This window comes from Rutilus rutilus (genome assembly GCF_951802725.1).
Source record: "Rutilus rutilus genome assembly, chromosome: 10".
In the NCBI taxonomy this organism is placed as follows: Eukaryota; Metazoa; Chordata; class Actinopteri; order Cypriniformes; family Leuciscidae; genus Rutilus; species Rutilus rutilus.
Window position 1 is genome coordinate 13655595 of NC_140215.1, and position 24900 is coordinate 13680494.

Here is a 24900-nt window from a genome sequence, read left to right on the forward strand (position 1 = left end):
TAGCTATCCCAGTTTTCTCGCTAGCATTAATAACATCATTAAAACATTAGATGAAAGATTAGCGAAACCGTTTAGAAATGTAACGTATTACCTAACGTTAATAAAAATGCCTGGTGAAATGTATACAGATAAACTAAAGTAACTTTAGGTACGTTATCAGCTCGGACCGGCACATAACTGCGCAGCTCTAACGTTATATCAGCTCACACCTCAATCACATGACGGACACCACAACAATGCTGTGAGATTTAGTGAGAAACATTTGATTCACTGAATTCTCTACAAAAAACCCAGACGAAAGCGCCGCAGCTGTAAATCTGCTCTTTCCACGGATTTTCGTACCAACGCCACACCACTCAAACATACATATATTGTTAGCTATAACAGACGTTTGTGGGTTCAGGTCAGTTAACCATCATGTTTGTATAGGTAAGTTAGTCAGTTTACCATCAGAAAGAGTTTGCAACTGATGTTTCAAGGTAAACGTACAGCTGCTTTAATATATTAATGCATGTTGTATTAAATGTATTACAGGAGTAAGTTAATGGAATAGCATCTAATTATAGTATACATTATGCTATGACAATTTTGCATTTGTATTAAATGTTTTGTACTAAACGTGTTTATACTTATGTTTTAGATAAATGGATTCATTTGTTAGGGACAAACTAACACAGTGGAACCTCTGCAATTTAATAGAAACATTTCAAGGTAAGTTAATCTATTTAATTTAGTGATGCATGGTTATATATATATATATATATATATTTAAGTTTTTGTTTGTTAATGGTAGTGAACTGTTTCCCTCTTGCTCGGACATTTGCCCAAGTCACTGATATATATTCTAGGCAACACTATACAGTATGGCTTGATCTAAATTCAGAGGATACTGTCATATTGCCCAGCCTTAAAATCCTGCTCTATTGTAAATCATTATTAACATAACATTATTGCTCTGTTTCAGGGACACGGATTAAAGGAGAAGTTCACTTTTAAAAAAACTTTTGCTGATTATTTACTCACCCCCATGTCATCCAAGATGTCCATGTCTTTCTTTCTTCAGTCGAAAAGAAATTAAGGTTTTTGATGAAAACATTCCAGGATTTTTTCACATATTATGGATTCCATTGGGACCCAAACGGTTCAAGGTCCAAATGACAGTTTCATTGCAGCTTCAAAGGGCTTTAAACGATACCAGACGATGAATAAGGGTCTTATCTAGCGAAACGATCGGTCATTTAAAAAATAAAATAAAAAGTTTACGTTTTATAAGCACAAATGTTCGCCTTGCTCTGTTCTGTGATGCGCGTTCGTGACGTCAAGTAATACGCAATTACGTTGAAAAGGTCACGCTTGAAAAATTGAAGAAAATGTTCTTTTTGGCTTTTTAATATTAAAACACTCAGGATGCGCACACGAAATGGGCATTTTAAACGATAAACTGACACAAATACATTTGAAAATGTTTATATGGTCCTCCTTCCGCACATTTGTAAACACATCAAACTTGACCTTTTCAACGTAATTGCGTATTACGTGACGTCACGAACGCGCATCACAGAACAGAGCAAGGCGAACATTTGTGCTTATAAAACTTAAACTTTTTTATTTATTTTTGAAATGACCGATCGTTTCGCTAGATAAGACCCTTATTCATCGTCTGGTATCGTTTAAAGCCCTTTGAAGCGGCAATGAAACTGTCATTTGGACCTTGAACCGTTTGGGTCCCAATGGAATCCATAATATGTGGAAAAATCCTGGAATGTTTTCATCAAAAACCTTAATTTCTTTTCGACTGAAGAAAGAAAGACATGGACATCTTGGATGACATGGGGGTGAGTAAATTATCAGCAAAAGTTTTTTCAAAAGTGAACTTCTCCTTTAAGCCTAGTCCCAGACTAAAATCTTAATCTGTGTCTGTGAAACTGAGTCTATGACTTTCTGCAAATCTGCATTGAAACAATATAAATTATGAAAAAGCACTATACAAATTAATTTGTTTAATATAAAAAAAAAATAATTAAAGACTAGTTTACTTTTCAAGGACTAAATTATTCTTTTTCTGCTTCATTTTAACACAGAGGAAGAAGTCGATGAAGATAGCTTTATGCTACTGGATGACGCGAGCATTGCTGCGCTAATTCCGCGAATTGGTCTCAGGGTTAAATTCAAGAAATTTCATTCGGAATATTTGGGAGTAAGTTTACACTAGCTAAACAATGACTGTGTGTTTGCTGACATGTTTTAAGTGCAATAAGGCAATTTCAGGGAAAACAAAAGATCTTTTTGCACATTTTAGATTGATTCATGGCATTAACAGTGCTAGCTCCTACTTCAGATGTAGTGGAAATGGCTGTAACAGAACATTCAATTACTTATGGTCATATAAGAGACACATATTAAAAGAACACATTTGTCAAACAGTATCATCTACAACAGATACAGATTTGCACAACCAACATATTCCAACACTCTCACCATCAGAAAACATGCCTATATCAACAACACTTGATGATTCTGGGGTTGATGAGGAAACCGAGGACTGGGATGATTTAGCAGAGGAAGATATAACCTTCTTTATTTAAGCATTCTTTCTGTAAATTTGTCGTTCAAGATGTTCGTGGTGAAGTTGCCTTTAAAACCCTTCCTGCTGTTCTGCCATCATCACCATACCGCACAGATGGGAAAATGGTCCGTCCAACTTATGCTGAAATAAAGCGCAGCTTCATTGACCTTAAACCAGTAAGTTAAAGCAACACTGCAACATCATCTGTTAACTGGCTTTTTTATATATGTATTAGGGGTGGCACGGTTCACAAAACCCACGGTTCGGTTTGTATCACGGTTTTAGGGTCACGGTTTTCGGTTCTGTACGGTTCTTGTTGTTATTTTTTCTTTTAATCTTTAACACTCCAAAAATTTACTTCAGCATATGATATATAGCTTAATTATCTATTTATTTATTTCATAAATGGGGCGTGTTTGCAAAACGCAGCTTCTCATTTCCCATTTCGAAGTAATATAGTGAGCGGTCACCGTGAGGAAACGTTCAGTGGCCCTGGAGGTCCATCCATCTGTAGTGAGAGCTACGTGGGCTGTGTCGGACAGTTCTTGTGTCTCGTCATCATAGGCGTAATTTGCGGGTGGGACATGTCCCCACCACTTTTTGCCAGGGTCGATATTGTCCCCACCACTTTTGAAACATCTCGCGGCACGGATGTACCAATACAAATAAATAAAACATCTCCAGTTAACTAGCAAATTATTTGTTTCTTTCGTTTGTTAAATAAGAAGCAATCTAGCGCTGAAATTAGTTTTTTTAAATCAAGTGATCAAAGTGCTCGTTGCCGCTGTGATCAGTGGCACGGCACGGATACTGTGTTCTCTTGTGGCTCGCGCACACGCCGCACAATCTTCACTCGGACGCGCGCTTCTATCCGTTGAGGAGACTCTCTATTCGTTCCGGTGAAATCACGAAACAAAATTCACACAAATCTGTCCCTGCTTGATATACAACCACTGATAAACATAATCTGTTTTGATGAAAAAAAAAAAAATATATATATATATATATATATACGAGTGCGGATTAGAACTCAGAACCTATGACACGCTTGGCAAAAGTTCTGCCAATGGACCATTAAAGTACATTTGTGAAACAGTCGATCTATGTATTTATTCACGTGAAAAAACAACATATAGTGGAGTAGATCTCATTAAATGTCTAAGTAAACCCAGTGCACTATTTAAATCGATTGCTGGACATCATAATGTTATTCTGCATCTCATTTATGATTTAGCATTGTATTAGCACGGGCACGAGGCTACATTGTGCATGCGTCGAACCGTGCGACGCACACACCCACCGAACCGAGACAAGCGAACCGAACGTTTCGGATGTTTTTTCATGTACCGTGCCACCCCTAATATATATATAATTTTTTTTCATATATATATATATATATATATATATATATTATTTGAGGTTAATTTATATTGTTGATATAAAATTTTGCACAAGAATGTAATGCTTTGGATAAAAACGTCTGCTAAATGATTAAATGTAATGTATTCACAAAACAAATTATTAGTATGTTTTGCCTCATTTGCAAAACAATCTGCAGTTAAATGTTCTGAACAAACATAATCTTTTGATTAACCAGAATGATGTGCAGAAACACAAACATGCTGTTTATTATGTCAAAGCGCATGTTTCAAAAAAAGATCAGCTCTTTTCCAGGAGCACATCAGAAAATAGAATGTGGCATCGGTCTACAATCTAAATCCAGAGTGTGTTCATTGTTGCGTTTTATTTGCTTTTGACATGACGCCAAACTCCTACGGTGTAGAAAGGTGTTTGCTGGCAGGTGCAAATATGTGACATAGTAACATAGTAAAGTCACAGAACTAATGACAGGACTATAAATGAGGTGTTTTAGGCAGTTCAGGAACAGTGTTTTCTGTTAAATAGAAAGTCCTTTGGCATGGACTTTATACTTTGTAACTTTACAAATAGTTTACGTGCACAAACAGCTGTGTTACTTAATATATAATAATACATAATACGTAATTACTTAAAATCCAAAAAAGCACTGTATAGGCCCATTAAAGGGATACTCCACCGTTTTTTTCATATTAAACTATGTTATTCCCTTAACTAAGACGAGTTGATACATACCTCTCTCGTCTCAGTGCGTGCACTCAATCGCTCTGGTGCGCGGCGACACTTTGATAGCACTTAGCTTAGCCCAGTATATTCAATGGTATCTAACAGCAATGAATTTAGAAGTGACCAAACACATTTACAGTTACACGAGTAGTTATACAACCAAGTATGGTATTACAAAATAAAACGTGGCGCTTTTCTAAGCGGGTTAAAAAGGATAACTATAATGTATGGCGGAATAGCACTTTTGGGAGTACTTCGACTCGGCGCAGTAAAAAGTCACGCCTGATCCACTTCCTCTCACTTCTGTCAAAAGGAAGAGGATCAGGCGTGACTTTTTACAGGCGTGACTTTTTACTGTTTTTAAATAGGGAAAATGTGGATGTGTTTGGTCACTTCTAAATTCATTATTGTTAGATACCATTGAATATACTGGGCTAAGCTAAGTGGATCAAAGTGTCACCGCGCGCCAGAGCGATAAAGTGCACGCACTGAGAAGAGAGAGGTATGTATCAACTCGTCTTAGTTAATAAGGGAATAACACAGTTTAATATGAAAAAAACGGTGGAGTATCCCTTTAAATTGCATTGCTCTGTATACATATATTCTTTCCTTCAGTGATTTGGTTATCCACAGCACAGGTGTCATGACTAACCATGAGTTAACCTACTTTAATTATAGGGTTAGTTCACCCATAAATGAAAATTCAGTCATTAATTCATCATTATAACTAACCCTTTAACTACAATACTGCTTCAGTGTTACTTTTACACAGTAAATGCTGCTGATTTTTTTTGCAATTCATTTGTAAATAAATATATTGTATCTATGGAATTTTCGTCACTATATATGCCAACTAAAGTATATTTATCTTTTAAGGTTGGAACTAATATGGTGCATTACCTAATTAGTGAGACAAGCCAGGATCCACACATCTTGGTGCTTGGGGACAAAGAGAAGTCCTCCCAAGTTTTCATCATTTTCAACGGGGAGGCAATTGAAAAAGAGACCTTACTTCAAGCAGTGGATGTATGCTTCAAAATATTCTACATCTATGAAATTAACTACCCAAAGCCTTCTGCTCCCATTTGGGAGTTTTTACAGCATGCTGTCTATAATATTCCTGGAGGAGTTCCTTCAATGCATTGCAACCTCCTTAAAAGCTTTGTTTTCAATACTGATCATCAGTAGGTCCAGTAGCCAAACACCATATTAAGGTGTTTATAACACAATGCATAAAGTGTACAGTATAGCCTTTTTTTAATAAGTATGTTTATTTATTTTTATTGTGGCACATCTGTGTATGTTTTTAATTTATGTACTGTATGTGCACGCATGTTTTAAAATTAATATGTATATTTTAATATTTGCACATCATAATTGTTTGTTCTATTTATTATACATGTGTATATTTACATACTAGGCTCAATAATATTTATTACATTCATAATTTAATAGTTAAAACATGTTAAAAACATATTTATTGTGTTTATAATCAAATAAAAAAATTATATTTGAAAACAATGTCTATTTTATTTATTAAAATAAGGTCATAAATAAAAATAAAAAAATAACTTAACTGTTGGGTTATTTTAACCCAACTGGTATTTAACCCAATGCATTGGGTTAAAATAACCCACAGTTGGGAAGGTGCTATACCACCCCACAGTTGGGTTATTCGTTGGGTTATTTTTAACCCAACAGTTTTAAGTGAGCAATATCACAGGAAAACAGATGTATAAATATTAAAAGGCAGCAAATATTCATTTTGCCAGTAAAGTTTCATCGCTAAGCCTATTTTTACAACTCGTAGTGTGCTGAACTCAGTAGAAAATCAATTGAAAACAACACGATGAACGATTTTATTAACACAATGTTGCCATTTGACAAAAAATATATATATCTGCCTTAATGCAATTTACACACACACCCGAACACTGCAAATCAGTAAATCCAATTGAACCCAGATCCTTTAAAATGTTTATTATCTTTGGGGTTTGGATTCTATTGTGGATTAATTGCTGTTTGGATGTAAATGGGATCATGCAGCTCACATTCGTAATAATAATTCTCAACTGCTCACTCCCAATACTCATTGTGGTAACCCAGAAATCACTTTTCTGTGTAAAGCTCCAGCTCTTTCATCCAACAGAAACGATGTTAGTTCGAAAACACAATTCGAGCCTGCTATTGCACTTAAGCTGCAGCACCGCTTGCATGCTGTTTATGCATGAGGTGTGAAACAGCATGAAACGCATCTGTGGCTTGCTCTTACAATGGGCAATAGCAGGCAAGCGGAAAAATAGCACAAATGTGAAGCTTGTAATTTTGATAAAGAACTATATCAATTAATAATATTTCTTAGTTGAGCTGTAAATGTGTCTAAATTGTCCTTTTGAGGTGGGACTACATTTCTTTGAGGTTTAAGTTCTGAATATTCCTTTAATTTAATCTGGCATAACACTGAGCACTTCACACATGAATTACTCTGGCAGCAAAGAACATTCAATAAAAAAAAAATTCATTTTTCTGTTTTCTGGAGCATGTCACTGTCTGAAATCCCTGTTATCCTCTTTAACTATGGCCAGTGTTTGCTGAGGTACAGCTCAGAGTTCAATAGATGACAGATGCCCACGTTTGACATCACATACAGTTTCATCACACATATATTCTGCACAAATGCATATGCAAAGCAGCATTAAATTCAACAAGAATGTTTGTATTGTTCATATACACTATATATATTCATGATGTGCATGTGTGGCTATTTTTATTGTACGTTTGGAATGAGCGTAATAAGTGAAATAAGGATTAGACAATTATAAAAATTTAAAAAAATACAGTATATATACACAGTACCGTTCGAACGTTTTAGGGTTGACAATGTTTATAATAGAAGCATCTTTTTATCAATGCATAATTACTGAATAAAAGGTTGTTTTTTTAAAAAGTATTGAGTCCAATTATTTGAAAGGTCGTGTAATATAATTTTTTTATTAAAAAATATAATGGATATTATATACAATTATACGGTTTAAAAAAACATGCTTTGATTTGCTAAAATATGTTTAGTATTAAAACATTAATTCCAATATGATCTTTTTTTTTTTTTTTTTTTTAGCTTAAGTTCCTCTGGAGTAAGTTAAGGGATCTACATCAAGGGCACAATGGTGATTATCTATCCACACACTATCACACTGATTCTCTCAAATATATCCAGTGTCTGACTCACCTGGGCATCTGTGGGGGCGGAGCCTTGATCCGGCTGCTGTGGCTGGGCTGACGATGCACTGATGGTGACATTTTTGTCTGAGCGGCTGCTGCTGTCACGGCTGTGTGATTTGTGCCGATCCCTGCTGCTGCGTTCACTGCACGAGAGAGACACACACAGCGACGGAGGTGAGGGAAACGCTGTCGCCATGGCGATGGGAGCAGGGAAACACACTCACACTAATGACAGGATAACCACCATCATCATTCTCCCTCTTCATCCTCTCACTGACACGTGCTGGCTTCCTCTAGCGTCGTCTCGTCCATGCCCTAGCTGGAGCATCTGGTGCAAACTGGGTTAGAGGCAGTGAGCTGTGACGACCCTAATCCAAGCACAGCTTTCTCTCCCTCTCTCTCTCTGGCTCATTCCTGTCTTTTTAGTCATAGCTAATGTCTGGTAAGCCTTAGAATAAAACAAAACTGATAAACACAAACAAATACAGCACTATTGCACACAGACGCTCTCTCTCACACACACACATTCTATCAAACAGAAGCAGGAATAGACGTCTCGCTCCGAGTAAATCTTGACATCAGCAACTATCTGCAAATATCTGCAAAGATCTCACGCTGTCTGTGTTTAACAATAAACAGCAATGAGGCATGAAAATGATATTGTTACAGCAACTGATGCTCGTTTCACAACCTAGCATCCTAACGGTCATAGAACCTCACAAAATAATGATTTGGAACACTACATGTGCAACAACAATCCCCACAAAAAAGTGCTGCACATGGAAAATTTGAGTTTGACGTTGGCATATTGATAAGCTAATGCAGCTAAACTAGGTTTTGGAGACGTCAGAAGATGCGCTTGGGATTTTAATATTTTGACTGGAGAAAAATAAACTATACCAGTGGTTCTCACCTTTTTAGCTAATAATTCACAACACAAAACAAACTGTATCATGATACTTTTTTTTTTAAAGTTATTAATTTTACCATTGTAAAAAAACACTATGGCCCGGTTTCACAGACAGGGCTTAGACTAAGCCAGGATTAGACCATAGATCAATTAGGACATTTAAGTAATTTTTATAAACATGCTTAGAAAAAAAACATTACCGATGTGCATCTTAAAACTAAAAAGGCACTAATATATTTTTAAGATCAGTCAGTGCAAGTTTATTTCAGTGGAAACAGCTCAGACTTACATTTTAGTCTAGGACTAGTCTTAAGCCCTGTCTGTGAAACCAGGGGTATTAGTGTTATTTTAATATCATTGATATACTATTATAGGTTTGTTAATATTTTGATTAAGATATAAATTTTACATTTTTTGTTTTCATTTACATTTCAACATTTTAGTTATTGTTTTGTTTAAAAAAATATGTATACCTGTATAGGTTTTAAGTTTTAGTTTATTTAGAGAAAGTTATTTAATGATCAAATTTGCCTTGGCAACTAGCTGAAATAAAATGTTTAAGCTTTTTTATATTTTATTTTATTTCAGTTAATGTTTTTTTTTTTTAAGACTTGTTGTGTTTTTGGTTTTTATGGTTTTAGTTTTAGTATACTATACTTGAACTGCACAAGAGTAGTACAAATTTGAAGTAAGCATTTTTTTTTTTTGTGTCTGTGATAGGGTGACCAAATTGGGAGCTTTGTCCCGCGTCCAGGAAGACGTAAGCTGTGTCCCATCTTTGTATTGTTTTTCTTCCCTTACAATACTACAATAAGAAATACTAAAAATAAGATAGGCTTCTATCCATGTGCGCAGCTGTATGTTCAAGCTAGAGCGGGAAATTGATCAACCAACACATTAGTAGAGAAGGATTTTTCCACTGCTGACAACTAGACTGAGCAAAGGATTTAGTGTGGACCTCATAAAAACTTGTTAAATACAGCTACACCAGCCAGGACTTCATCAAGACACATTCTGGATAAGAACATCCTGATTAAACCTGCCAGATCCAACAAAAAAAACTGGTTCAAGATGCACTGAATCCGGTAAAACTCCTTTAATGTTTGCATAGTCTAATAAAGTTGCAACTTAAGGAAATTTATTTTAGTATAAAAATGTGCTTTTTACCTGTTGCTTAGTTTATTATATTTAGCAGACTGAATAGGTTCTGTAGAGTAAATAGGCTATATTGTTTCACTCGAAACAGAGTGCCAGTCATTTTATCTCTCACACACGTGTCCTGCATTGTCCCGCAAAATCACATACTGTCCTGCAACAGAGCAATAACCAGGTGGTCACCCTAGTCCGTGACCCTATCAGAACAGATATGCGACCCACCAGCTGAGAACCACTCAACTACACTTTTATAAAGTGACTCTCTGATTATAGATCAGTGAGTATGTATAAAGAGAATGCATTATGAGGATTAGAGAATTGCTTTTGTCTTACAATGACTTCTAACTGTTACGTTTGGAAGCTGGTTGACAGTTTATAAAAGTACATGTTTTGATTAGCTAAAATAACTTATATTAAAACATTAATTCCAATACAACCCTTAAAATGCTCCTGTCCTTTTACAGCAAGTCAGCACAGACCCCGACCCCCCTGTTGCTTAACTCTAATCCTGGACGCCTGGGCATAGCGGGAACGAGATTGTGTCGTATTATAGAACATCTACAGCTGAGCCTGAGGGACTAAGCCAAACAGCTGCTACAACATTCAACAAAGTACAAAGTTCAAGATTTGTGGACAGCCATGTATATGAACAATCAATTATTAAAAAACTCTATTTGTTTACCACTACTCTGAATTTTGGGGAGAAAGCATCCACCACTGGTTGTCCACCAATGTCTACGGTGGGTACTTTGGGTATGATGTGGGAAAATATATGAATTAAAAAATATATAAGTTCTCCAGTAATATTTTCATATTTTTTATACATTTAAAAAAAAATGTTTAAACAATTTAAATAGTTTAATAATAATAATAATTCAAAATAATATATTTAAATTTTTTTTTTTTTTTTTATGAAAACTTTAACCTCAAACAGATCTTTAACTGCTACATCACACCATATTCTCTAATTGTTCTCCCTTCATGGCTTCAAGACTAAACTTATTTATATTTGCTTTTAACAGTGCTAAAGGTCTTGGCACTGAATTCCCAAATAGATTCTTTAAAAATGTAATCAATGAATAAACCACCAAAGCCCCTTTTCCCAACAGTGCAGATCTACACAACTTTGTGTGTATTGCAGTATTGTAAATACCCTGCAGGAAGCATGGGAATGTAATTAGAAGTTATATAAACTGGGTGTTGAGGCTTAATGGGAGAGGCAGTATGATAGCCCCTGGTGACACACTGAGGTGTCCGTCCCCACCCAGGCATTATAAATGTGTGTTGATGTCAAATGTGGAGCTCAGCTTCGTTTGGAAATTGGACAGAAAAAATGTAATCCTGCCCACTGAGCCAAGGGGAAGTGGCCAGATCAGTGCATGCTATAGACATAGACAGAGAGAAATAGACAGTCTGAAACTGGTGTGTGAAAAATAAAGTGAATATGTTTTAATAATCACTGTTTTAACTATCATTTGCACATCTTTCATGGACCATTTTTGCCATGCAAAAGATTGAAACCAGACTGAGTCCTAAACAGGCACGATTACCGTAAGATATGAAGATGATAGATGATAGAATTCATCCAAAAATAGTTAGTGACTGATAGGAGTATTAACGAAGGAAAGAGAGATACACAAGTAAAAAGTGGCAGGACGTTTGAAAGCCAACAGAAAGAGGACATGCATTTGTGGCTTTCTCATTGAAGATGCATTGAAGAAAGCATGCATACATTCTCTGCTTTCATGCTGGAATTCCACAGGCCTGTTTGGGCCTTTCACTTGAGTTTTTTATAGGAAACCAAACAATAGTGAAGCTCAATAAATAACTTCCTAATTACAGTGGGTGGGGTCAAAACAGTCCAAATCTGTGAGCAAAAAGTCATACAAGCATTAACAGTTATTTATGATAGGAAAATCTCACAATTGTTGCACAGCCAAACAAAAATCTTGAAGTTCAACCTAACAGGCCTTATTTTGTTTGTTTAAATGTATCTAGAATTACACAAATAGAGTCTTCATCTAATGTGAGCATATTTCATATTAATTATATTTGTGAGACTAGTATTTATTTTTAATGAAGAAAAATGACTGAGTGACCCTTTAACCAAGAATATTTCTTTAATGTGTTATGACACTGATTACATTTTCAAAGTAATAATTTAGAATCATCAGAGGCAAATTCTCAATAATTTAATCTGAAAGTAATTAAAGACATCCCGTCACTAATGAGCAACAGAATCATTCCACAGACAAATTCACTTAATTTCGTTAATACACTTGAAGCTTGAAATAAATGCAAAATCTTTTCATGATGATAATATACATTTTCTGCATGAATAAATCTGGAAAAGAAACCAAGAGAGGAGAAAGAGAGTATGATGTGTACTGTATGCATGTGCATATGAATGCACATGAGGCAGTTCAGCCCTTTACCTCTGTTTGTTTGACCCTCGTGACCTATTGGAGTGGTGGGAATAACCAGAGTGGATGGAATCCGTGTCCATGGCAATACTGTCTGTGCTGTGATTGGTTTAACACAGCAGAGGGAGGAATGCAGAGACAGTGAAAGTGCAGACGATGATCAGGACATACATGAAGTTGCGCAAGTTGACAGGATCGTCTCTAGGGGCTTTCTGTTATCAAGCATTAACCTAAAGAGAGAAAGAGAAAGGAAGAGATTTTTTAACAAACTCATACCTTATACCATAAATACATCAAATACAATATAATCATGTCATAATAATGTACATTATTGAATTCAGAGCTCTTAAAAAGGTCAAGGTTATATCAAGTCAGTAAAAAAGTACTGCAATACAGCGCAGTAGTCTGGTTCCAGAAATAAAAATACGATTCATTTTCTTCATAGAATAATAATTTATTAACAATAATGTATTGTTAAGACTGCCACTGCCGTGAAAGACAGCAAATTATCAAGTTAGTCTTCCTACACTCTCAACCTACTTATATATTTATCTTTAAAAATGCACTAAACTATCAAAAAAAAATTTGTTTTAGATTCACTGCTGCATCGCTAAAGTAGAATTTTTTTATTTAATAATAAAAAATCTTCGCATTTGTTAACCACAAAAAAAACGTACAACGCAACCTAACAGCCCACATTTCGTTCTTCTTTTTACATTGCTTTTCTCCAATACAGTGATAACAAATACATTCAGAACAGAAACAACAAGCAGAAAAGCCTAAAGCACTGTAAAGCACCTCTGCTGGCATCAACAAGCTCAAGGTGCATTTGGTTCAGGACTGCACAACTTTAGCCAGTTCAGAAGCCAAACTAAATTTATTTTGCTTGCAAAAAAACACATTTCCCTTCCGCTTCCTCCATCCTAGCTGGAATATATCTGCAAGTGATAAATTATTAAAGAATGGAAGGTATGATCCTTAGGATATCTACTGTAGTTCATTACTATTCAGATATTCCTTTTCATTACTATGCCCCCATTGCCCGCTCACTTGAACTCTTGCGGAAGCTATTTTTCTTAGTCGTTCTGTTCTGTTTGAGCCTTTTTGGTCCTCAGTTCTTCACCTTCAGGGAATTCTGCACTGACTGTTGGGTGCTCGGTTTCACGGCGTTGCTTTAAAATTGATCTTTGAAATTGCGACACTACACCATCGCAAAGCAGACATATGCATTTTCCCACAAAATCACGTTTAGCCTAAGCCAGCATGCTGGCCTGGTAATGTTACTCATAAGCCCTGAACAAAAACATAAGCAGTTATTCTGGAGGAAAAAACTTTTAACATCACACTGTCATTATCATGAGGCTAGCAAGCCAAGAGTATCAAGGCTCTATACTGAGACTTCCACCACAGACCTTGTGCATTGATTTATCCACTCATAAATTACTCATTTGGAGTGCACACAAGCTCTAGTGCCACCTGCCATCTCAAAGAAAGCAACCAACACATCAACACACACACACATACACACTTAAGAGGATTTACAAGTCTAAAAATGTGATCACAGCATGGCACAGCAAATTTATTCAATCACAAGTCACTTGAATTAAACCATCATGATGGAATTAAATTCTGCATTATACTTTCTTCCTCTCACATTTCCTGCCATTTCCTGTTTGGCATGGTAATGGATATTACAATGTTGATGTGGCAAGCAGGGTGGGGCTGAGAGCCATGGGAACGGAGTGATTCCGGTGGCACGGGTGCTAATGAGCGTCACCTGCGAGGAGATACGGAAGGATAAAAGGAAGAGTGAAGACAGTGCAAGACGAGAGAGGACCAGGCCTGGATTGTATGTTGTTGTTAATTTATGAGGCAGTCATCTGTGATGGGCTGCCACTTTACTTTCATTTTGTTGTTTGCTTATTTGTCTAAGTTTGTTGAACGATCGCTGGCTCCCACCTCATTCTTCCCTGAGCCTTAAACCTTGCTCCAGTTTGGTCTTGGTAGAATAGATTTGCTACGCTACAGCTGTTATTGCTGCTGCTGCTGCTGCTGCTGCAGAGTAAGTACGGATCTTGCTATTGCCAATACATACCCAACACGCTGCTGTGAGCAAGTAAGAGTTGCTGCTGCTGAACAATATAGCATACATGTGTTACCCATAACAGATCTATACAGGTGGAGCTGGGGAAGTTGGAGGATTTCTGAAGGTGCTGCAACTGCTATAGCAAATGCTCACCAAGTATTTGAAAATTGAACAGCGAGCTCATTGGCAACTGATACATCAGCTGTGCTCTATAGAGGATTGCAAGCAGATTGAGTTAAGGACCTATCAGCCAGTGCCATCTAGATTTTCATGACAGAACATGTCAGTCTCTCGTGACACTTTGCAGACTCTGCTCTGGCTGTGTGCGTTTATGTGTTTTGGAGGAGGCGTGGCTTTGAAGAGCACTCTGAAGGGAGGTTGGGATCGAATGCTTTTAAAGCTAGCTTGCTATTGCTATAGCCTCCCCGAAATTGCCTAGCCTACATTTAATACATTTAGTCCAACAAAAAATTCACTGTGCTATTCACTACAAAAAATATTTCCTCTAACTGCATTCTTCAAGCCTATCAACATCTGTATATTTTATAGGTATTTATACCATCCTCTTGAAATCAGAAGAGAATGAAAGTAAACTTTGTACTGTACAAAAAAACAATTGTTTTGATCATGTGGTTTACCTTAAATGAGATGATAATCTCAATTGCTGGTTTATCTAAGAATTTACAGGTAATTTACGGATAAACTATATATGTTTCTGATCAATGTGTGGTATGTGAGTTTGCCAAGATACCACTGACCACTTTCAAGTCTTCATTTCTCTTATCAATGGGAGAAATCTGACCTGGACAAGCACACATTGCATTCCTCTGGGGTTACCTCATAGTGCCCTGAAAACACACACACACACACACACACACACACACAAAGAATTCCTCTAAAGTTACTCCATGTACACTCATATGCACTAACAGAAAGTGTATCAGGTTAGGGAAGCTGGGGGCTTAGCATTTGCAAGTTATTATTATATCCTATCATAAAGGAGAAGAAAGCAATTACAGCCAAATGTTTAACAACTTCAGACAAGTTTCACTCTTCTTATCTCATTTTTAACACTGTGTGTCGATCCATTACTATTCTGGAGACAATTCAAGGGTTGCTGCATGTTTCACAGGGCAGCATAGGCCAAGTAAATCTCTTTTGTAAAAAGCAGGAATGCAAGGTTTTGAAGACTTTGATACGTGATCTGTCTAGATGAACTGTCTAGGCTGTTGAAATCTGAAATCTGGGATACACAGATTCCTAATTCAGAATGAATAGTTTTACCAGGCTTGCTCTATTGACTTTAATCAGTTTTCAGAGTTCAGATAAACAATAAATGGGAGAAACGAACAGTAGGCATGTTCAGTTTTTTTTTTCCCAAACAAATCTTGAGCATATTCTTTTTTTTTCTGTGCTTTTTAATGTTTTTTTTTTTTTAATTGAGATGCAAAATTAGATAAACATTCATCACTTGTATTTCAGATACTGTGTATTTACCACACATCTCAGATTCGTATTTATCAGAAATTCAAATTCGCACATAGAAAAGAACAGAAAAAACAAAAGGGAAAAAAATGTGTACATAGGAAGTGATTTTTCTGTATATTGTAAGACTGTACATTGATTTGTGAAAATAAAATATCTCTGTGCTTTTATTTATTATAAAGGGATAGTTCACCCAAAACAAACATTCTGTCATCATTTACTCATCCTCATGTCTCATCCCAATGACTTTCCCCCCTGTGGAACACAAAACAAAACAAAAAAAAACACCCATCTATTTTTGTCTGTACAATGAAAGCCAAAGGGGTTTGATGTTGTTTTGCACCCCACTGACTTTCATTGCATGGGCAAAAACGGTTAAAACATTCTTCAAAATATCTTTTGTCTGGGCTCAGTTCTCAAATCGTAATATTAGTCTAAATCTGGGCCTCAGCTTATGGTCTCATAAATGGGCATAGTATCTTCACCATTAAATTCACAAGAATTTCATGGCTCTGAAAAATCTACTTAGTGTTTGAAGCGAATGCTGCAATAAATGTAAAAATGTTCCTTCAATGACCAGTGACCTTCAATTTCAGCCTGTCTGTCACACATTGCTATCTATTGTATGGCTTCACAAGACTTGAGTCACGTTTATAACATTTTTGTGCCCTTCAAAATCTCCATTCCCTATTCATTGTCATTTTATTGGAAATGAGCAACCATCATTATTTAAAAAAATCCTTTTGTGTTCTGCAGAAGAAAGTAAGTCATACGCTGCAGAAACAGTGGCACATTTTAATGTGAGCTGATGGACAGTTGCTACTAGAGCATATAGTCAGAATGTAGTGCTAACTGGAGCAGGAGAGTCCCTGGAGGCCTTTACATTTAGCCATCAAAACTCAGATTTTCACAGCCATTACACCTACAGCGCTAAGACACATCATTTGACAGAGAGGCCCACTCAGCCAACATAGCCTTTAACATATGTTCAAAGCGCTGAGTAATGCATATCACATACACACATGTAGAAACACACATGCACACAGAAGACTTTCACATTTGCCCTAGAGGCAGTCATGGATGATCAAAGGCAGAACAATAACATTTCTTCACCTTACTAAACAAGAATATAAGACAGGCAGAAAGACAGAATCAGAGAGCAGAAAGAACGAGAGCGAAGGGGGGAGGGACAGTGAGAGTGAAAGGTACAGAAGCAGAGAAAAAAATACACTGTATTCTTCAGATTGAGCAAGCGTGACTGACACATAAAAGCAAACACACATAAACTGACATATATTAATGAAGATAGAAATAAAACAGGATATGCGTGTATGTATGTACGCATGTATATACACAGATATATTATATACATATCTGCAAATATCAGCTAGTCTTAAATTCACCATAAAAATCTAAATTGACAATTCTTATTTTTTATGGAATATTTAAGTGTTTATTATAAATTATTTATCCGTGCACATCTTTTTTTTTTTTTATTCATGTTCGCTCTTAATCTTTAATCAAAATAACTTCCCCTCCCTCTCGCAATGACATCTCTTCTCTTTACATGTTTTTCGGCATGAGGGCGGGACAACCAATCACTCGCATGAAATCACTGCAATAGCAAACCACAACTGACGATCCAATCAATCCCGATGGACAAAATCATGTCCCGCCCTTTATTTTTCCCGCATCACTCAGACATCACAATAGGGAAGAAAAAACTTTAGCATTGCATGCTTACTTTAAATTTAGTATTGTCTACTTCAAAAAATGTCAAAATGCTTGAAGCTATTCTGCACAGGTTCGATTCCGGCCTGCAATATGTACGAATACCATTTCTCCCCTTTCTTAATCATTTCCTACCAAGTCTCTCCCGTCATGTCTTCAACACACACTCTTCTCCAAGACTACTGGAGGTTTCTCTAAGGAATTCATATCACAGAAAATGTAAATAATATGTTTGTGTGTGTATATTATGGTGAAATGGACAGAGAAAGAGAGTAAGACTAGGAAATAGAAAAATTGCATTATAGAGCCTTCCTTACTTTAATCTGGGCGTTGAGGCCAGATGGAAATTAAATAATTGTGTCAGAAACATTGGTAGCTCTATATTTAACCAGCACAATCCACAGAACAGCTCTCTCTTTCTCAAACTGTGAGTGCAGTCTGTCTCTAAGGAGTAGATGTGGGGAAACCACCACACACACACACACACACACACACACACACACACACACAAATAGTAGACAAAAACATCACAAAAGCTGCTGTTAGTGACTGTGTAGTCCTCATTTACTCCATGGGTTTTCATTCATATGTTCCTAATGCATTTCATTCATGTGCTTGTGAAACATCCAACTCTCAATATTAAAATATTAATCATGCCATATAAACCAGCATTATACTGTATACAAATACTGCACTTATTGTCCAGAGTGACAGTTAGTATAAAACTGTTCATACACTCTTAAAAATAAAGATTATATTAGCATTGAATGTTTCAAGTAGAACCTTAACCATCAATGAGTTAATAAAAATGAATAAACCATCAATCTTTAGATTAGAATGATCTTCACACTAAGAAGAAACTAGCTATTTTAAGAACAGATTAAAAGGTTCTTCTGTAGCATCACTGCAAAATAAATAAATACAAATAAATAAATAAATAAATATTTTTTTAAGAGTGCTAACTACTGTCCATGCCTGAAAGGCCACTGACGCTGGCTGGATAGCCCATCGTCTTTCCCATCGCTCTTCATATCACTGTAAAAACACCACATGCTTGTGTGGTTAGCATAGTGATTGCAGCTCAGGCCAACACATGAGCTTTTGAGGCATTTTACAGCAAGGCTTCCCTGTCATAAGTGCTGTTAACGCTCCTGGGTGCTGTTTGAAGAAGCCTTTGCTAGAAGTGTTACCAGGTCAACATATGTTGTGGTGGACAGTATAAGATACTATGAAATTAAAACTGAATGTGTGTAAGTGGGTTTCTGAATTTCTTATCAAGTCCAACATTTTCAGACTCCATGCCTTTCCGTGTTCTTCCTTGGAATACTTTTTAAACAATGAAACCTAAGCAAAAATGAAACACTGAAGTATTAAACATAAGAAATGATCCCATTTAAAAGACGTGTGTGTGGCAAATGTGTGTGTAGCAATATAAAGATGGTTTATAAATACATTCCAGGTACTCAAACAACAATGTGGGAGACCTGTTTCTTTGCGGTGTTCTTGAGATAAAGTTTAGTGTTATTTTAGTGCATGTGAACATCAAACTTTTAGATAGGCCAATGCATAATTCATGCGCTGTCAGATATAAAATGCAAGAGTTGAACTGACAGATTAAAAGCCAGCGTTTGCAAGTGAGTGTTGTGTTGTTTTCTGATGTGCAAAAGACAAAAAAAAAAGTCTGCTTTACAAGAAAGACTGCCTCATTGCTTATTTCTAGTGCTTTAAGAGGAGAAACACGCAAATCCACTGCTTATCAGACAGAACAACACAGTATGCAAAACGTTTCAGAAATGCACATGCTCTGTTAAAATACCTGTATGCTACCTAAGTTTAAGTAGCCTACTTTTTTAGGTTTCACAATTCATTGATATGAGGGTCCAACATCATTATCTGGCCTAGTTTAGCTGGCAGTAGTTTCCTTAAGAAAGAGACCAAGAAGCACAAGGAAGTCCTGAGATGGGAATTTACGTCAGATGTGAGCAGTGTGATTCTATAGTGACCGAACGTGATTTCACCAGGTACAACATTCCAACCAACCAATCAGATTTGAGGGACACGTTTACAGTGTATGTCAAATGTAGGCTTACATCAAGGGTTAGGTGCTTCTACATCTGTGTTATTCACATACCACTTACCTCTGATTTCAGGGATAAGTTATGAGTAGTGTTAGGTTTAGGGGCAGGGTTAGGACTAAATATTTGCACAGGAATGTTGTTCCAGGATCAACAAAATATGTTGACCTAGGAACATGTCTTACTTGGCAAAATCACAGTGACAGTATATACTCAATGCAATAGACATGTCACTTGATAAACAAGTCAAGATAAGGAGCATGTCACAGACCACATTTTACAATAACAACTTGCAGTAAGTAAGGACACCTGTATCTGAAGAAAACTGTAGCCTATGTGTATACCCAATAAAATGAATTCACATCATCTTAATTTTGGAGAGATGCTCTGACTAAACATTATAACAAACATTTGTTATTCCACACTTAATAATAGAGAACAAAGTCAGAGAATAATGTGAACTTAAATAGTAAACTCAGCCACCAGCAATCATAATAAGCAGCACATCCACAAGTGTTTGTAGCCTATGTAAAAAAGGAGATAGATTAATAGCCTACTGCAGACCCATGCACCCTTTTAAAGATAATCAGCCCCACCCCTTTTTTGTCATGATTATATTATTTATACCTTATAAACAAAAGAAAGGAAATCAGAATAGTCAGAATTAAAGTTAAACATAAGCATCAATTTACCCTCTGGCGGCACCTAATCCAACGCAATTCTTTACGCAACGTAAAAAAGGCACAATGATCTGTTTCATTCCTGCAAAGCCGTTCGTTGTCTCCATGCGCACCACGCATTCAAAACAAAAATGATCCGCTTTTATATTGAACATATATTCGTTTCATTTTGCAATAATAATTTCGAGTGCAACCTCTCAGCCGAAGAACACTCTGTGATGAAGAAAAGAAACGGGAACCACAAGAGGTCATAAATCGCATACAGCTCATGGGCGTAAATTACAGCGTTGGGAAGACCGGTTCATTTGAAAGAATCGGTTCGTTCGGACGGTTCATTTCCAATAGGCAGGTTGAAAGGAGATTCACCGATTCGTTTCATAGCTCATAGTGCTCCAGAAGCAGTAGCATTAGGGGGGGGGGGTCTAATACAATAATTAGAAAATATAATAATAAAAGTAATAAAAAAATAAGAATAAAACAATAAAATGTTTATAAAAACACTACATTATTTAAGATTTAAAATAATGTATACAATTTTGGACGCTTATTTTAGCTGATATGGGGTACGTTTCCCAAAATCATCGTCAGCCAATATGGTCGCAAATTCCATTCATCTCTGTTGGTAATGGAACTAGTTGCTTTTAGGAAATACACCCCAGGTTGGTTTTAGCTAGTCAAGCTGGGAGACCAGCTGAACACCAGCTAAACACCAGTTTGGCCAGGCTGGAAGACCATCTTGACCAGCCTAGGAGACCATATTAATCCAGCTACTTCCAGTTTAAACCAACTAAAACCAGACAACCAGCCTAGGCTGGTTTTAACCGTCTTTTTTTTCTTTTTCTTTTTTTTTTCATATGATTTTTATTTTTTAATTCCGTGGTCATTCCTTGGTTAGATGTTATCATTATATCACTTTCCCCAGCTGTAAAACTATATTTAGTTCTGTCTTGAAATGTTTTGTCAATCCTTTACTCTGCTGCTTCGAGAATTGGTTCCACAGAAAGGTTCAAATGACTCGGCTCAAAAGAACATTTCTATTGCGAATCGGACATAGTCATGGATACACCACCCAAGTCAATGGAATGCCAACCATGTGCTTTAAAAAGGGGAATCACTGCCTCTAATACATCCGATAAAACAACAAAAAAATATATTTAACAAGCACTCTACGGTGCGAGCGTGATCCACCCAGAGGCATTTTTAGAGGCGACTCGATGCCACGAGACACGAGATTAATGATCATACTAAGAAGTCAGCCCACTGCACAATAAGAAAATGTGTTTTTATTATTAGAGGAAATGTTACAGAAATGCATCACATGCTTCTATATTAGCCTCAAGTGTAATGTATCGATAGTGTTATTAGTATTTTTTTTCACAGTGAATTTTACGGGTTAATTCGTCTAGTCAGGATGGAATCATCAATAATGATTTTCGTTGTAACCCTGTCATAAGGACTATAATCAATACTCTGTATTAACAGTGACTTAAATCTGTCATTTTAAAGACACCAGCTGGGCGTGAGAACTTTAACATCATGCATTCCAGTGTCTTCTAACGCCAAAAGGTGATCACTTGTATTTAGATCAATGCAGTGAGCACAAAAGAATAGACAATAGGTAGGCTATAGTAGAAACTTACCTATAGGGGCCACGCCAACATCCCCGATAAAATGATCCGATGATCAATAATACTCTGTACCCAGATTTACCCACTTTCATGCATTGCGACCAATCTGACGGCAGTAAAGATAGTATCCTTTACAGGCGGAGCATACAGATGATACACTTTGGCAGAAGAGGTGGAGGGACTGAGACTCATTACAGTGTGCAGCGCTAGGGGGAGTTATCGCCCTGTCATAAGCACACACTGGTACCACACACACACACACACACACACACACACACACACACACACAGAGACACAGAAACAGACACACACACACACACACACACACACACACACACACACACACACACACACACACACACATATATATAGCCTATGTTATGTGTGTGTGTGTGTGTGTGTGTGTGTGTGTGTGTGTGTGTGTGTGTGTGTGTGTGTGTGTTCACGTATACGTTATTATATATATATATATATATATATATATATATATATATATATATATATATATATATATATATATATATATATATATATATATATTAATTATTGTATTTTACACTATTTCAGTATCAGTATGCATTTGTGGGGGATTTACCAGGAAGTGACTCTTCCTGCAATGCACACAGTTCCACCAGTAGGTGGCGACAAGTGAATTTCTTTAAGAGTGAGTCATTGACCCATTGATTCAAGCGATTTGTTCAAACTCACTTCTTAAAGGGTTAGTTCACCCAAAAGTTTTGTAATAATTTACCTGCACCCTCATGTCGTTCCAAACCCATACGACTTTCATTCATCTTCGGAACACAAATGAAGATACTGGAAAATAAATCTTGAGATTTCTGTCCCATTGACAAGAGATCGTAAAACTACAATTTTCTGAAGAAACACAATCACTTTATATGATCAACAGATTTAATTTAGGCTTTTATTCAAATATTTAGGCTACATTACATTTACATTTAATCATTTAACTTACAAATGAGAGCAATAGAAGCAATCAAACTAACAATAGGGCAACAATATGCAAGTGGGACGTGACCAGTCCCAGTTAGTCCAGCACAGTAGGCCTACACGTAGAAAGGTTTTTATATGTATGTAAATGTAGCTATGTATGTATATGTATATGTATATGTATGAATATAGAATAGTAGCCTAAGTGTTAGTAATAATGGGTCAAGTTTTGCCGAAAAAGATTTGCCGTTTCTTGAAGATGGCTAAAGACTCAGCAGCTCGGGTTGAGATGGGCAGGTTATTCCACCAGCAGAGAACAGTCCAGGTAAAGGTCTGTGAGTGATTTTGTGCCTCTTTGGTATGGCACCACAACAAGGCGCCGTTCACTTGCAGAACGCAAGCTTCTGGATGGTACGTAGGTCTGGAGTAATAGGGGTGCAGACTAGTGGTTGTTCTGTGGGCAAACATCAGTGCTTTGAATTTGATGCGAGCGGCAATTGGAAAACCAGTGCAGCTGATCCTCCTAATGTTGTATAAGGCAAATCTGCAGGACCGGGCAGTTCTAGCAGTGTGGTCTGTGAAGTTCAACTGATCATCAGTCATAACTCCAAGGATGATGAAACACATCAGATTTGGTAAACGGAAGCATGTTCGCTTGACTTGACTTGACTTGATATAGCTTCTGTTTATGTTTGCTGATCAAATTTCATAAAAATATCTTCATTTGAGTTCCAAAGATGAACAAAACTCTCACGGGTTTGGAACGACATGAGGGTGAGTATGAGGAGTATGTTAGGCATACATGTTAAATGTTTAATTTTTTGGTAAATTACCCCTTTAATCCGGGGACAAACAAACGAAACACCTGTGAATTGCTCTGATGGTTCTGATTCTGCATTGACTGTTTTCGTCTGCGCCATGGGGGAAAACCAAAAAATTAAATGGCAATTGTGTCTAAAATGTAAGTTACTCAACTGCTTGTTTATTGAACTGTTGAATAAAAGCAGTGGCACATTCGGCAATCCTAACCTCGATTTGATTACCCGCGGCCTAAGGTGTTATACGTGCAGCAACAGCACTCAATTGCTTTTGTTAAACAGGTCCAATGATATATTAATCTTATATCCACATCTACAAACCTCTGTCTGTCTCACTTTCTCTGTTTCCTTTACATCTCTCTGTCTGCAATCTTTACTGACTACAGCTATCATACATAGGCTACCCCATTAAACCGATGAAGCGAGAGAGATGCATAGAGAGCTTTCTGCAGCTCCATCCCCCACATATTCCATCCACAGTCCCTGCCACTTAAAGCTTTTTTTCCAGTGTTCGTTCACAGTGGTCTCCAAAATAAGGTTGTTAGGTTATGATAATTGTTGTCATAACAAAACAAAGGGACCAATATTTTAAAGAATAGCTGGAGATAATAAAATACAGCATATTCATTCAATATAGGCCTACTTAAGAATATCCCTACAAATACACATAGGCCTATTAGCCTATTTTGGTACTGTACATTGTCAAATAGGCCTATTATGTAAATATATTTGTTATCTGAGTTGAGTTATTCTGTAATAGTCACTTTTATGAACGTATCCGCTAAATGTATCTGCTAAATGACTGCTAATAATCGTGTACTGACAAGCTGATTTTGATACTGAGAAACCATTTAGAGTGATATAAAAGTCATTCTTTCTTTTCTGGCAATACGCACAGGTATCTTTGCTTTTGACATGTAGCTGAATATGGTTGCTTTATTTTTGGCTGGTTAGAAAGACACAGTTTTTGTTTTTGTTTAAATCAATCCTTGCAATATTTTGCTAAATTAATTTATTAAATCATTTTATAAAATGTAATTACAAATAATAGGCCTGTCAGCATAACA

The 24900-nt window shown here is 36.5% G+C and overlaps 1 protein-coding gene and 1 long non-coding RNA gene across 4 annotated transcripts in view; one reads left to right on the forward strand and one right to left on the reverse strand.

The window, feature by feature from the left end:
* Window positions 1-22223, reverse strand: part of vangl1 (VANGL planar cell polarity protein 1) — a 38388-nt gene extending 16165 nt beyond the window's left edge. For 2 of the 3 annotated variants that reach the window (XM_084421446.1, XM_084421444.1), the window contains exons 1-3: window positions 22077-22223; window positions 12392-12609; window positions 7899-8034 (exon numbers count right to left, since the gene is read on the reverse strand). In XM_084421446.1, coding sequence (XP_084277572.1) covers window positions 7899-8034; window positions 12392-12462 — 207 coding nt within the window. In that variant the 5' untranslated portion in view covers window positions 12463-12609; window positions 22077-22223. Of the gene's footprint in view, window positions 1-7898; window positions 8035-12391; window positions 12610-20448; window positions 20705-22076 lie in introns of those variants that run through there. The other variant, XM_084421445.1, reaches the window with a different exon arrangement.
* Window positions 2095-5683, forward strand: LOC311298479. Its single transcript, XR_014628965.1, has 3 exons — window positions 2095-2197; window positions 2615-2742; window positions 5546-5683. It is a non-coding gene; the product is annotated as an uncharacterized lncRNA (long non-coding RNA).
* Window positions 22224-24900: the final 2677 nt, after the last annotated feature.